This window comes from Struthio camelus, chromosome 13, assembly GCF_040807025.1.
Source record: "Struthio camelus isolate bStrCam1 chromosome 13, bStrCam1.hap1, whole genome shotgun sequence".
Lineage (NCBI taxonomy): Eukaryota > Metazoa > Chordata > Aves > Struthioniformes > Struthionidae > Struthio > Struthio camelus.
In genome coordinates this window covers 2,572,416-2,587,576 of record NC_090954.1, presented here as the reverse complement: position 1 = coordinate 2,587,576, position 15,161 = coordinate 2,572,416, and the positions used below count along the sequence as shown (strand labels likewise).

General features: G+C 45.4%; 1 protein-coding gene across 3 annotated transcripts in view; it reads left to right on the top strand.

Annotated features, from left to right (window-relative positions):
- The window catches only part of PDLIM4 (PDZ and LIM domain 4), a 62,278-nt gene extending 48,291 nt beyond the window's left edge, over positions 1 to 13,987 (top strand). For all 3 annotated transcript variants that reach the window (XM_068959180.1, XM_068959182.1, XM_068959183.1), the window contains 4 exons: positions 2,387 to 2,562; positions 5,232 to 5,389; positions 10,888 to 11,008; positions 12,357 to 13,987. In XM_068959180.1, coding sequence (XP_068815281.1) covers positions 2,387 to 2,562; positions 5,232 to 5,389; positions 10,888 to 11,008; positions 12,357 to 12,561 — 660 coding nt within the window. In that variant the 3' untranslated portion in view covers positions 12,562 to 13,987. The remainder of the gene's footprint in view (positions 1 to 2,386; positions 2,563 to 5,231; positions 5,390 to 10,887; positions 11,009 to 12,356) is intronic.
- The last annotated feature ends 1,174 nt before the right edge of the window (positions 13,988 to 15,161 follow it).

Genomic DNA, 15,161 nt, shown 5'->3' with positions numbered 1-15,161 from the left:
GGAGGAACGCACAAGGTCAGAGGGAGGAACACCAGGAACCCCTGGGTGTCCTTGGCCTCTCCAGCTGGCAGAAGGAGGTGGCTCCAGCCTTGCATGGGAGGAGCAGGATGAAGCCCACTAAAACCCAGAGCCCCGTCCCTCTCTAGCGTTGCGCTGCAAAGGGCTCCTAGGGCAGTTGCAACCTATTCCTGGAGCAAAACAAGCCGTTCTGGTAGAAACGTAGTTTCAGGGAGGAGAGGATTGATGTGAGCAGCAAGCTCTGTCTCCCAGAGGTCCCACCTTGTCATCCCGTTTCCAGTGGTGTACCCCGAGAAGGCTGCGGTGGGAATTTGGCTCTGGCTGGGGGGATGCCCAATTTCACTTGAACAAAGTGCACGTTTGGCCCAGATACACAGATAATTAATGATAATGGCTGTTAGAAAGGACAGCTATGTTCTATGTTTATGTCTGTGATTTGAAGTGGCCAGTATGGGCCATTGTTTTTTTCTGAAACACGATCCTTCTTTTTCTCTCTGCAGCATGGTCAAAAGTGTTTTTTTATTTTTCATTTCTCTTGAAGTAATAATATAAATCTGGGAATTGGAAACTTGTAGTCTGGTTGTGATTTTTCTTACAGAATATAAATTGGGGAAAGGTTTAAAATTACTTTATTCCTGGCAGAGAAATTCCCTTTTCATAGCTAATTTGAATTTACTGTGTTGGGGGCAGTTTTTCCCACGTGTGTGTGCGCGCACGTATGTGTGGTGTGTGTGAAATAGTAGTGCAGAGGAGGCTCTGTGGGGCAACCATTTACGTCCCCGAGTAAAGCAAAGAGCTGGTAGTTTGACCAAGTCTGGAGTTACTCGGTGGCAGAAAAAAATTTAAAGGCACCAACTTGCAGTTCTTAATTAGAAAAAAGTCCTGTTTTTATCAATGGGAGTTTTGCCTTAGGAAGAACTTCAGGGCTGGACTTTGAAAATCTCTTTCTGGTAGGATCTGGTTTTTATTTCCCTTAGCTGTTCATTTGTACTACACTTGGAAATGCCAGTATTTTCTCCTATGCACCAGTGATAGACGCTTGTTTCCGATTAGTATTTATTGGATGATTTCAGTCAAAAGTAAGCTTTGTATTAGAGCCCTTAGTATGCATTTTGTTATGTGTGTGTTCGCAATGTAGTGTTTTCTTTTTCTACTTGTTTTTTCACAAGCTTTAATCAACTGAAAACTTGGGCATTGTTCTCAGCTGGTGTAAATCAGCATTGCTATAGATCCGGCCTGAAACAGATTTAAAAAAGATTAAACAGATTAACGCCTCTCATGTAAGCATCCATTTCTCCCGTCAGCACAGGCATGTTTCTGACCCAGATGGATGGGAAAAACAGGCAGATGGCAGTTGTCCTTAGGCTTTAGATGCTTGCTAATGCTTTTGACAAACAGTTGGAACTGGCCTCTCTTTTCCTGGTGGACGTACTGCAGCGCTGCTCCCTGCTGATAGCTGCCCGAGCTGGGTGGTGGCAGAGCTGGAACGCTGGCCCGGCGCCGGGAGCCTGTGCAAAGCCTAGTAGCAGGTATTGTTTTCTTAGTGGGTGTGCACAGGACTGACTAACCCAGCTTTTCAAATACACACGCATAATGTTTTGCGTAGCTAAAATAATATGAAAATTTGCACTTTAATGGCCGGTAGGTTCCTGACTTGTGGTAATGTGATAAAAACCTTCCCTTAGTTTTCCCTGCAAATATTAATTTGCCTAGGGAATTAAGTAACCAACAAAAACATAAATAATAGCAAGTTAAGTTGTTGATTAAAATATTTATCACGCTGTAAATGACTGATATTTCTCAGGCAGAAACCTCCTGAAACGAACGCAGATCTTTCTGGATGAGGGATAGTTCCCAATAAGTAAAAACACCAGGGCTTGCCCCTCGGTGTCAGGTCTTGTACAGTCGGCGTGCATGACTGTGAAGCTTGCTTTTGATCTTGTTTTGCTAGTGTAAATCAGGAGCGAATGCCTTGAAGTTGGAGGAGTGATGATTGCTGTATGAATGATGGATGTAACATGAAATTGGAAGCAGACTCTTAGCCATTCTTTTGAGGAAATAACAAATGCTGCTTTTACGGGAGAATAAATGCAGAATATTGGCAATGGTGAAATATGGAGAAACAGGCAAGCTTATTTGGTTAGAGACTAAGGAAAGCTGTATGAATTCAGCAAGATCTGATAACAGATGAAATCTGAATTTTCGTTTTTCTGGTGCACATCTCTAATTTTCACAGTGTGAAAATTAATACTGATAGCACATGAGAATATTATTAGCACAGACTGCACAGCATAAAGCAGCCTGTCCGTGTAGCTGGTAGTAAGAACTACAAACCTCACAGGTTTTTCTGCTGCTTTTTCTCTTTTAGGATAATGGACCTGCACAGAACAAAAAGCCAATTCCCCCTACTGCTGGAGGGACCCCAGTGGATAACAAACAGATGCTGAATTTACAGTACAATAATCCGACCCGCCTCTATGCAAACAACACTGACTCAAGTTTGCCAGTCCAGATGAGTGGGCTCCACATTGCATCTTCCCAAAGGTAGGATGAAAGCATCGTCATTTGACTGTACTGCTCGCATTCAGCAATGCAATTTTCTGTTTTCCGCTGTGGTTAATACAAAGATGGTTTTAGAGTACGTATACTGACACGTCCCTATCTGTTTCCTACCTACTGAGGCCAGGAGAAAGTTGACTTTCTGGTGCATGCTCTAGTGAAACTCCTAGTTTTAGCTCTAGAGACTCTGGGTTCGTTCCTGTTGCGTTAGTCAAGCGTATGTGGGGGAAACGAAACAAAAACTGATGGTTTTGGGGGTTGCAAATTCTGAACAAAATGGCCACATGCGCATGCAGCAATCACGAACCTTTGTGTGAATGTAAGCTGGTGAGGCTGGAGTGATGTTCAGTGCTCATCTCTGAGGTGGTTAAGCATACTGATTTTCCATATCTACATAAAATCCTACTATTGCTTATGGAAGTAGATTAGGAAGCATCAAATCAGGCTCCCCAGGCTGGGATTAAAGCCAGGGAGTGTCATACATGTCAGTATTCTGGTTTTTCAAAGTGTATGTTCAAAGAAGGATTGAAGGGTTTCACCCTCCAAGAAGTTAGGATTGCACTTTCACAAACCTAGGAGCAAACACTTGAAATGGATTTTGGAACTTTTTGCATGGAGAGCTAACCCCAGTAAACTGGGTTGTTTATAAATTTGAGATCTGTTCAGTGCAGCTGTCCAGGAGGCAGACAAATAATGCACATAGGAAAGAAAAAGCTGTTATAGCCAGGAACCGTTTGGATGGATAGCTCTAGCTTTGAGACAGGCCAGGCTGCGGACTGTGATGCTTTCACATGTCTTCTGATGATTTATGCTTTTCCAGACTGGCAAAATATTCTACAAGAAAGTAACGTCTGTATCAAATAAAGAGCAGATAGTTTCTTTTCAGCTCAGGAACTACATGCTTATATGAATTCATATTTCAGTGACTCTGTGAGCCAGATTATTCCTTGTACTGCTCCAGGAAAGTTAATGAATTTGGAAAGAAGGGAACTGCACAAAAATTAGAGAGAAGAAAATTTGATGTTATTTGTGTCCATGAGCCAAAAGTAGGGAGATTAACTTCAGCAGTATGTGAGTAGAATTGGGTCAGGACAATGTTCTCTTTTGAATTTGTGCTTGATCAGGCTGGATTTGTTCCCCCAAAAAAGCGTCCTTTCTCACAAAAATGTGAGAATTGATGTATGAAAGAGCTGTAGCAAAGAAAAGAGGCACTTGGGGTACACATGAAGAGTTTTTGCTGGCCCAGAAAGCTGGGCTGGCCCAGCTGCTTTAGGAGCCTTTGTCCCCAGGTGCTATTCCCAGCAGCAGCGCTTCTGCTACTTGTCTCAAGATTTCATAGGCGTCGGAGCTGTGGGGGAACTCCTACACAAGTCCTGTCTCAGTGCTGAGTAATCCAGCCCCACACAGACGCGCTGGAAACGAGGTATTGCAAGCTCTCCCTTGAGCTGCTTAAGGGCTGCGCTTGTCTGATCTTGCAAGGGTAGCTTGGAGGACCCGAACTGCCTGCCAGCACATGCGTCTTCGGAACAGATGCTGGGCACAGAAGAGGTCTGGGTTGCAGATTACTTCCAGAAAACGTAGCTTTAGCATTTTTTGAAAGTGAGTTTTGTTTGGGTTTTTTAATAGGCATGAATATGATGCTGGTGGAGAAAATGAGTCAGATGGTGGCTAAAATGTGTTAAGCTGTCTGATGGGGTTAAGGGCTCTCGCTAGTTTTATTGCTTTTATAATGACATCGCTGTCCTTGGAACTTTACAAGAAAAAAGGACTCCTTTCCCCACAGAATTGTATTATGCTTTTAGGCCTCAACAACGCACAAAAGTACTTAAATTCATCCTATTTGGCAGGACGCTTAAACATGCACCTGAACTATTTTTTAATTCAAACCATGCCTTTGATGTTTTGATGTACTGGATGAACTGTTGAATAGGGGCTTCATTTCCTATTTGTCATTCTTTGTATCCCAAGTCATGCTAGGTTCGAACAATAAACAGCTTCAAGTCTTGATGTTGAAGGTCAGAGCATATGTGAGAGGGAAATGTTGAGAATGCTTTCTTATCCCAATCTCATCGCTGTATGAGCCAGTGTTTTTGTTGTCGTTTAAGCTGTGGGCTTTCTCTGACAAATGGGGCTTTTAATACAGCGTCACCTGCAGAGAGGCTAACTTAAAAAGATGCATTTGTTGATGATAGCGTCATTCACTGTCATGCCTGTGCCTGGCAGCAAAGCGTACTCTCCGGATGCCAGATACTGTAACAATGGTAAGAGGGGTGGGTGGATTCTGTAGCCCTACATAATTAATTAAATGCATTGTTTTACCCATTTTTTCAATAAATTCCATGTGTGGTAGAGCAATTTACAATGCTTGTCAGCAGCTGCCCTCTTTCCTTAAGGCATCTGGTAACTAGTCAAATCCTAGCTGCGTTGCTCAATAGAAGAACAAACAGGGAACAACTTTATCTTTCCTAGTTTCAATGGTTGTTTTTCTAGCACAGGCTTCCCTTCAGGCAGAAAAACACAAGGGGAGAGAAAGGTGTTTAATTTCAATCTGTGTAAATGAACTAAATCTAAGGGGGGGGGCGTTTTAGTACATCCCTGATTAGCTGATAATTGCCGTTTATATTTGACTTGAGCATTGCTTTGTTTTTAAACAGCATCGACCCCTTAAAGTCTCTCCCAAGAAACAGAAACGGGATTGATGTGGAGTCAGATGTCTACAAGATGCTTCAGGATTATGAAAAGCCGGTTTCGGAGCCTAAGCAGTCTGGATCGTTCCGATATTTGCAAGGCATGTTGGAAGCTGGAGAGAATGGTAAGGAAGCTTACCGGTGGTTACGCACATAACCAGGGTGTCCCCTAAACCCCTGCACATCTCCTGATCCTCTAACTCTGCAGTGACACACAAAACGTGACCCCACTAAAGGGAAATCTCTTCAAATAGGGTTCCTTTTTTTTCCATAAGCCTGCTATTTTTGAAGGAGCAAAGCAGGTTATACAAAGCTGCTGTAGACAGGGGAAGCAGCGTTATAAAGCTGCGCTCTTTAACCAGGGGCCCAGGTAGGAATTTCTGGGTGGATAGGATGAATCAGTGGTGACCCTGAATTTCCCTATCCAGCTCCAGTAGCCTACAGGGTCCTAGCTTGAAATCTTCCAATTGCTGCTGTACTCCTTGCTCATAGCTATGATTCTCCTAGTCTCTGTGATAGTCCCGATGTTGCGGAGTATTTGCACCCTCCGTAACCCATGTCACGTTTATCCATGTAATACCCCTGTGAGGAAGGAAAGCACTGTTGGATCTATTTTATAGAGAAGGAACCAAAGCACAGAGAATGTGGTGCTCCCAAATTCTCTCTTAGCCTAGCTCCTGGACCATGCTTCCTGTCTTTCTTCATTCTCCCTAGCCATCTCCAATGGGTAGTGCTGTCAGACAGTCCCCACGCCAGTGGTGGAAGAAACACAATAAGGAGCATCTCTGTATCTCCTGCTTCACGTTGTGTAGCCAGATGGGAAAACCTGCACCCAGCACAAAAGTTACAAGGGAGGCAAAGTGATCAGCGCTGAGTGATGAGATTCCTCCCTGCCTGGGAATAGCAGCTTCCCTAGTTCTAGGTGGGGGTGTTTCCCAAGCTGGCTTTCTGGCGTTCCCATTTTTGTGTTTGCCAGCCCTGCCTGAGTGACTGCAGCTTCCCTTCCCTTGCAGGTGTTCTCATTCAAGAGCACTTCTGAGCTACCTCGGCCAGCTTATGTGCTGTTAACCTCCAGCCTTTATGCTGCTTGGGAGGATCCTGCAAACTGGCAGGGGGGAGCAAAGCAAATGGAGGGGACTACAACCACGTGCAGGGGCACCGCATGGCTTCTGACCAGTTAGGCTTTAACCTTCATTCGGTCCCTCCGTGCCCCAGTTCATGGTCTCCACATCCACAAGTTGCTGTTACCAGCTTATTCTCATTCTCACTCTTTCCCTTGCTGAGGCCCAGAAGATTGTGTCGCCTTTGAAGGATCCGTGCAAGAGCGGATGGGGCATTCTTGCAAACTGACCAGCTGTTCTGTTTTCTGTTATTTTACAGCACACCACTTCTGTGCTGAGACATGAACCAGCTCAACATGAGAAGGTCCAAATACACCCACGATAGGGAACACTTAGATGGCAGGTTTCGAATCAGGGTTTTTTCACCATGTGCAAATGCTCAGGCCAGCCTCTGTGTGCTTAACGAATTTAGTGGCTGACTTGGGCATCATGTGAAAGTTGTTTAGGTTTGCAAATAGCTTCTACATGACAGCTGTTTTCCTGAAATGATGTGTTTAAATGTAATGGTTTGGAAATGATTGTGTAGGCCGTTGATAGAGGATCATATGCCTATTTAAATAAATGGTATTTGCATAAGGATATGGATGGTCCTCAGCAACATAGGAATAGAAATCAGAAGCTTTTGGCTCCCTTCTCAGATCTGTCACAACTTCCTGTCTGTTTCATGTAACTCAGGTGGGAGCCAACTCTATGTATTAAAAATAAGGTCCCAAAACCATAAATTTCAGCTTCGTTTTATTTGCCTTTCAACCTTAAGCCTGTTAAGGACTCAAAGTTCAAACTTTCAGGCTTTTCTTTACAATCATTAGGGCTAGAATCTTCTTTCTGCTTCCTTCCGGGATTCTCATATTATAATCATGTGAATCTACAGACTTAGATTTTATGGGAAAATGTGAACTGCTGCAAATCCCATTAAGAAACTGCAAGGGTTAGCAAGTCAGGCTGCTGTGCTTCAGTTTCTATATGTATAACATGGCAGCAAATGATATATTTTGACCAGAAGACTTCTTGCTTCACGAGAAGCAAGACTGCAACTGCTGTGCATGAGAAGTTCCTATCAATTTCAGTATTTTCAGTGCCCTCGTGGTATACAGGCACATCAGCAAAGCATGAAATAGGATCGGCCTCGGAAGTCCTGACTGTAAATGCTATAGTCCATCCAGGCTGGCAGGAAAAATGATGTTAATTGCAGGCTCCAGTTGTACCTTCAAGACCTTTACAGTGAACAAGCACCAGCAGGCTTTGCAGCAAGGTATGTGCTGCACCCTTGGGTTTCCTTATTAGGAAGAAGAAAATGGGAAGTGACTATGTTAATCCTAGTTAATGACGCTGCTCCCCCTCTTCTTCCGTTCTCTCTGACAAGGAATTGGAATAAAATTGAAGCTTTACTGGGTTTTTTAAAAGTTGATTTGTTTTAGCATGGATGATTTTAACAGAATTATTTGAAGTTTTGTCCCCTCCAGCTCTTAAATGGAGCTGTTTTAGAGGACCAGGTTTGGTGAGGTTGTCTGAACGGTTCTCTTTGTGTTTCTGGAGTGTGTGACAAAGAGGAGGCTCTCGGTGTCGGGTAGCAGGATGCGATATGGAGGTGTGCACTCTGCAGCCTGGCGTCGCGGCTTTTCTTTCTTGTACACCGCGCTGGGTTGGTAAAATCCGAGGGCTGCACTTCGAAAGGACGGCAGGAGGCAAAGTATGTGTGCTGGAAGGACGTCGAGGACAAACAGTATCTTGAAAACGTTCTGTGGGATGCCAGGACAGTCCTTGCACACTGGGACTGTCCCGGCCAGTCGGGGACATCTGGTCACCTCTGGCTATTTTTCAGTGCCAGCCTATTGGTAACGTGGCAACACATGTTTCATCAGCGCCTGGAGTTAAGAAAGTGATGACAGATACCAACCAAAGTGTCAGCAAGCTGGAGAATCCAGATCTTGCTTCTCTGCCAGCAATGTTTTTTTTTATTTTATTTTCTCTCTCTCGCTTGAGCTCCTTTCTGTGCTCCAATGGTTTCTGCAGCGGCCAGGGGAACGTACAGTGCCTCTGCAGTGCGCCCCAGCCGGTGCCTTGGTTGTTATAATGCTATCAGTGTTTATTTCACAAGGGATTAGCAATTAAATATGCGTAAGTGAAAAACATATCTGATGGCATAAAACTCTAATGTTTCAGCAATGTTTAAATCATTGAGACTGTTTCTGTTAGGTTGTTTTAAAATTTCTACCCTGATCCTTTTTTCTTAAACCTACCCGTATAACAAGACTACATATTTTGGCCCGAGACAACCGTGTGTTGTCCTTTTAAAGTCAGGCTCTGCTTTCTTGATGAACTAGGTATTTCAGACAAAGAGCTGTTTTATATATGGAAAATATTTCTACTAGAAGTCATGTTTTCTTCAGAATTATCAGCCCCATACCGTGTCTGTAATAAGAAATGTTTCCTGCTGAGAATCTGACAGGATTTATAAAGAAACGTCGCAGTTGTCTCGGTAGGTGCCCTTCAAGCATGAAGGATGAGTGCTTTAACCACAAAGTGTGGACAAGACTGCTTAAGACTGTTTAGTCAAAGGATCTAGCTGCCTTGCTGAGGACCATAAATTAGGATGAGATTATCTGTGGGTAAAGAGAAGGAAAGGATCCGCCATTTGGGGAGGTGGGAAGCAGTGTGCTCTGACGGGCTTGTTTTGCTGTAAAATCTCTCTTCTGTCTCTTTTAAACTCCAGATTATCCACGCGCTCTGTCTGAGAGACAGCAACAGCTTAACTGTTAAATGTTGGCAGATGAGCGTATGTCTAGTTTGAGCACGCCGTATCTCAGCGCCGAGAGAGGCCAAGAGCTCAAACAGTTGTTTGAGGTTATTCTCAGCAAGGCAACGGAAGGACTCAACGCCCACGTTTTGCTCGGGCCAGCCAAGGGCGCGGAAGAGCTCCATGGCATAGCAGTCCTGCCTGTTCCTTGGTCCATTGCTCTCATGCGTGTCAAGTCCCTACGGCATCTCGAAATGCCATCTTCTATCTTGAGAAAGTGGGGTTTGGTGGGAAAGTAGTCCTTTTGGTGTTACTTGCTTGACTAAGGTCGTTGGCAGGGTTGGGTTGTGGATCCAGGGTCGCGGCTAACGATGGGGCCACCCGCACAACGATGCGTAAAAGTCCCACAGCTTAAACCCAGGAGTTTTAGGCCTCTTTGCTCACTCTTGAATGCTGTGCTGCAATATCTACCTCTTCGTCAAAGACAGACAATTCTGAGCGAAAGTGAAACCGCAGACTTATTAGCGAGCGCTCTGGGAGTCGGATCTGCTCAGCCCTCCTGAGCTCAGCGCTAAGCACGTTGGCCAGGTCGGAGGGCTGGGTGTTTCCATCCATCTCCTGTGATTTTTAGAGCCCTAAACAAGAAGGGAAGGAAGCCCTGCTAAGTAAGGCTGTCCAAAGTATATTGTGTAACCCTACACAAGTACAGTAAACAGCCGTCAGTAATGATATGCCGATTTAAAATAATAAGAATTCACTTTAAAAAATGCAGACAATTCACTGAAGCTATCATGGGTGCTTCAGAGCAAAATCAAAATGGAAGTTTCCAAAAACTATGCAGTATGTACTGACTCCTTATTCAAAAATTACATATGCTATGGGGACTTTTAATTATCACAGTTGTTGACAACATGTGCATTTGTATTGTGTCCAAAGTGTGAGTGGATATGATATATCTGTACGGAAGAGGACCTGTAAAGCTCTTCCACAGTACAGTTCATATGCGCAAAATTTTCATTGCTTCCTTTCCTGTGGTTGGACCTTTGTGAAAGGAAACTTGGTGCCCCAGAAAACCTTATCTTCTAACACAATGTTTAACTTTAGGTTCTGAAGTCTTCCTATCTCTTGGCAGATGAAATAAAGTAAATTAGCCTTCTAAGAAGAAAAAATGCATTTAATTATATTATTGTTTGTTTTAATTTGCCTAATTCGCTGAAAGATTTTAATCTTTTTCTTGACTGGGGTAGATCTAGCAAGTACAGCTAAAGTGCTAGGGTGATGGAACCTCTTCTTTCTGGAAATATTCAGTCATTTTGCTAGTTTGCTTTTTATCTTTCTTAGTTCCCTTTATAGTACTGCAGCCAAATCCATTTCTCATCTCTAGAATAAGAACGTTTTGCCTTTTAACAGTATGTATGGAGTTGGTGCTATCATAACGCACGGACAGATTAGCCACTGACGTCATTAAGGGCTTCTGTCCTCATCCAGGCTTCGTTAGGATGAGGAAAGGGTTAGCGCGGTGCCTAGCAATCATCTGCAAACCCAAATGCTATGTGACTTGCAAGGTAGGCGGTCTCGCTCTTTGCTCTTGTATTTCTTTGCAAGCACGTTGCAAGGAGAAGGCTCTGTTGTGACAGGCAGAGCATGTGTTCCCCCAGGAAAAAACAAGCCATTTGACGCCTGCTTAAGGGGGAAAAAAAAAAGGGGGGGGAGAGAGAGAGGAGGACAAATTTTTCAATCTATATCTGTTTAAAACTCTTGGCAGGTGAAAAACTCGACAGACTGAGCAACCCCCGAAACATCAAGCCTCCAGTATCAAAACTTGGTGGTGCCATGTCTGGATTGCAGATGCTCCCTGAGTGCACGCGATGTGGAAATGGGATTGTGTAAGTGCCTGAGTCGCTGCCGAGCCTGAGTTCGGTCACACCGTGCAGAGCACAGCGGTTACTAGAACGCAGGGATTTAGCTCGGTTGTCTTTCTGCCAGAAATATGTGTGAGAATTTATAGCAGAATCGCTGAATCTCTTGTTACTAACCATATATAAACCTGGAATTAGGGAGTACAGTTTGATTGCCCCTTTTAAGGGAATTTTGCAACAATACGTGGATGATTCATAGAACGATTTCTGCCGGCTTATCATCATAACTGCCCTGTGACTATGAATAGTACCAAAGACACTAACAGTCTTTTACTGCCTTATTGAGGAAGAAGCACTTTTGAAGGTCAAGTGGAAGAAGTCTACGGTTATTTTTGTTTCTTGGTGGATATGTGGGGGGGGGATTATTTGGGTTTTTGTGTGTATGTGTGTTTTGGGTTTTTTGTTTTGTTTTGTTTTTGCTGAAGACTTACTCTCCGATGGATGGGTGTTGGAACTAATGCTCAGAGAATATAGGCCTTTTTTTTCCCTTTACCATCTTGTAATTTATGTTCTGTTCATTTCAGTTAAAAGTCCTCTGTTTTCTTTCTTCTTTGTTCTTGCTGTTGTTGTTCTGAGCCGAAGATTTTTATTCCGACAGCCCTTAGAGCAAACAGTGCCTACCCGTACTCACGTGGGCAGTGCCTCAAGCTGCGTCAGTAGCGTTTGGGAGTCGTCGGCTTCCGACTGTCGGATCTGGGCTGAGCGTGGATATTCAGGCTTGGCTTTGTGTCGGGCCTTGGAGCCGTGTTGCAGGAGTGTGATGACCCTAGAAGGGCTCATCCTTCACAAGCTCTGCTTCTGGGAGGTGCTGAGTCCTCCCACGTAGGACTGAGCAGCCCAGCTCCCACTGACGTTCTGCGGTGTCCGCTGATCCCCTCCGTGCGCTTAGTACCATACGGCGCGTGGAGGAGACGCGATCTCAAACTGTGCCCATGTTGCTGGACTTCCAAAACAAAATCCTCTCTCCTCAAAATCCTGCAAGATCCTCTCTCTCCCAGGCGAGCGGGAAAGGGCAGTTGAGGTGGGAAGCCCGGGGGTGATCCCCCGGGAGCCGGGGCGGGTGCTCGTGCTGTCAGTTCCCGCGGGCGTGCAAGCGAGTCCTTGAAGAGCAGAGCGCCGTGGCCAGAGCGGTGCCTGGCATGGGGACGTCACCTGTAGGTAGGCTGATGTGTCGTGGTAGGAAGCGCACAGATCGCGTCTTCAAATGCCCCTACGTGCCAGGGTTTTCCGCGAGGCGGCAGGAAGAAATAGCTTTGCTTGCTGTTTCTGCAGCCGCGGCTCGGCGTTTGACCTGGGCTCCCCTGTCTCTCCACAGGGGCACGATCGTCAAAGCCCGGGACAAGCTCTACCACCCCGAGTGTTTCATGTGCGACGACTGCGGCCTCAACCTGAAGCAGAGAGGTTACTTCTTCATCGAGGAGCAGCTGTACTGTGAGACGCACGCGAAGGAAAGAGTTAAGCCTCCTGAAGGATATGACGTCGTAGCTGTTTATCCAAACGCCAAAGTTGAACTTGTCTAAATACATACTCTGTTCTTGGAGAGGTCAGCAGGCGGCTCGCCCACCCACATGCATGCCGCTGGTTTTAAAATATGGCTGTAATCAACTCCGATTACTAAAGCCCGAGTAAAATGCCTTTTCGTAGATAAAACCGTTTACACTTAGGATCTCAAGGGGATGGTGTTGAAAGCATATGAACAGGTTTTTCCCTTCTTTTTGACACTCTGCTTTTTGGGTTGCTGTGTCAAGTTATTAGTCTCTGCCAAAACCTTATCCAAGATCTGTGTAAATATTGATTAATTTTCTACTTTGTTTCATATAAAACCAGTATTCCTTTTCTCCCCCCCACCCCTTCATTTTAAAATGTAAGGAAGATGTTTTAAAAGCTCAAAGAAAATAAGGCACTTTAACAAAAGAAACTGACTTCTATACCATTGCTTTAACTTCATAGCTTCCAGTAACGCCTTGCTCTGTGGCTTCCACAGTGATTAAAAATTAACACCGCGTGAAATCTTAGTGCCTGCAACACAGTATTGGTGGATGGGGGCTCCTAGGCTAAATCAGATTTAGACCTGAACAGAGGCAACTGTGGCAAGCAAAAGTGGTCTCTTAAAAAGCAATTGCAATGAAATTCTCTGGTTCAGTGACACTGCAGTTTGAGGCTAATGCTTTCTGATCTGAGTTCACCAAAAGACCTTCTTACTGTGCATGCGACAAGGTTTTTTTCCTTCTTTTTTTTTTTTTTCTTCTCCTAATTCAGTTGTTCTCCCTAGCAGTGTGTGTAAAGGACACCAGAACAGCGTGGAACCTGCACTGTTCTTCACCTCCTGAATCTCTGACCCCTCTGTTCTCTGCCAGCAAGGATGTCTTTGCTTTGTTCGTTGACTGCCACCCGGCTTTTGTTAAAATTCATAGTCGTTTCATTCTAGATCTCCCAGACTGGGTATAGCCCTGCCATCTGGGCCTGACATTGCAGCTGTGGAGATGGTAATAAGGTTCAGCTAGGCACTTAGAAGGTAATTTTTGACCTGGTAAATCCATCTGTAAGGCTCTGAGTCCAGAATTGGTGGATCCGGATTTGTATGCGTGTCCCAAAGCTGAGCTATTGCAAGGTTTGTTTTACGCTTTATTTGATGGGGAAAAGTTTGTGGATCTTGGGATGTTGTTCTTTTGTGGAGATATGTTTTTCATTTTAGTGTTTGGAGAAGGTGTATATATATGTATGTGTGTCTTACAACTTTCAGACAGCCAACTACTGGATGTGAAGTACTTAGCACCAGGCTGCTCTGTGACTTCCTTACAGCTGCATGCTACGTTTGCTGCCTGATCACCCCGGATGCTAACAGAAGCCGTGTGCTTGGGGAGCACTAGGAGCCTTTTGAAACATCTTTATTAACAGTGCTTTATAAATAATAAACTTGGACACTGCTTTCCATTAGAGAAGTAATTGCTGTGTTACTATTTGCCCCCGTTGAAAGCATCAACAGGATGTTGCTGTAGCAAAGCCTCCAGTTAGCGCCCTGGCGATTATCTGACCCTGGTGAAACGCGTAGCGTTTGAAATAACGTTGGGCCTGTTGCACGGACCCCTGGTGCACTGCCGTTCCTTCTGCTCCCTCCCAGATCTGCAGTGCTGGCCCTCCTTGCTTAGGACAAGGGAATTGTGGAAATAGCTTCAAAACAAAAACGGGAGGGGAAAAAAAAATCACCTTCTCTGTATCAGGAAGCCAAAAGTTGCACTGCGTGTCGTCATGGATACTGTGTTGTGTTTATAGCTCTGCTCTTTGCCTCGCAGTTAAAGGGAAGAAAGCAAGACCTCACACTTGGCTTTCCTGCAGGCTCCTAGCTCAGAGCAGAGGGGGTCACTTCATCCCGTTCAGGGGGGAGAATAGGCTCTGATCACCTCCGAGAGGAGCCTGCACAGTGGTCTGGCTCTACAGTACAGTTAGTTGCCGTTTATTAACCTCAAAACCCAAGTCCTGTTGATTGGCGTTGCTTCTGGTTTACCGCAACAGCCTCCTTCCCGCCCCGCACCTGAGCAAAGGGAGGAAAGAGCAACGGGTCTGTGCTGCTTCCCTTCTGTGGAAAGCCAAATCCCGCCGAGCGGGGGCCGCTGGCCAGCCGCTCTTTCCCACGCCGGCCCTCCGTGAGCGGGGTCCGAGACAATGCGGTGCCGGAGGAGGCTCGGGAGAGTTATCCGAGCTGGGGCCGGGCACAGAATTTCTTCCCGCAATCTCTGCGCTGCAGAGGGAGCGAGGATTCAGGGCGTTAGAGGACCACGCTGACGCCACGTGCTGTGGAGCCTTACAGCGTTTTAAACAGTTACTTCTGGCACCGAGCTTTGATATTTTGACCCTTCTTTTCGGGAGTCTGGAGTCTCCTTCCTCTCGAGCGTAGCTGCAGACGGCCACCGAGGAGCAGCCGACTCAGGAACGTGAAACAGGGTCACAGTACACCGCAAGCTAGAAGTAGCGTAGTAGAAGGAAAAACTGCGCACGCAACAGCCCTGACACTGCAGGTTTTCCAGGGCTCAAGGGTGACAAGAGCCAGGCTCCACTAAAACCAGTCTTGGGAAGGCCTGCGCTCAGCAGCCTTACAGCAAGGGTGCAGGGGAGCTGAGCG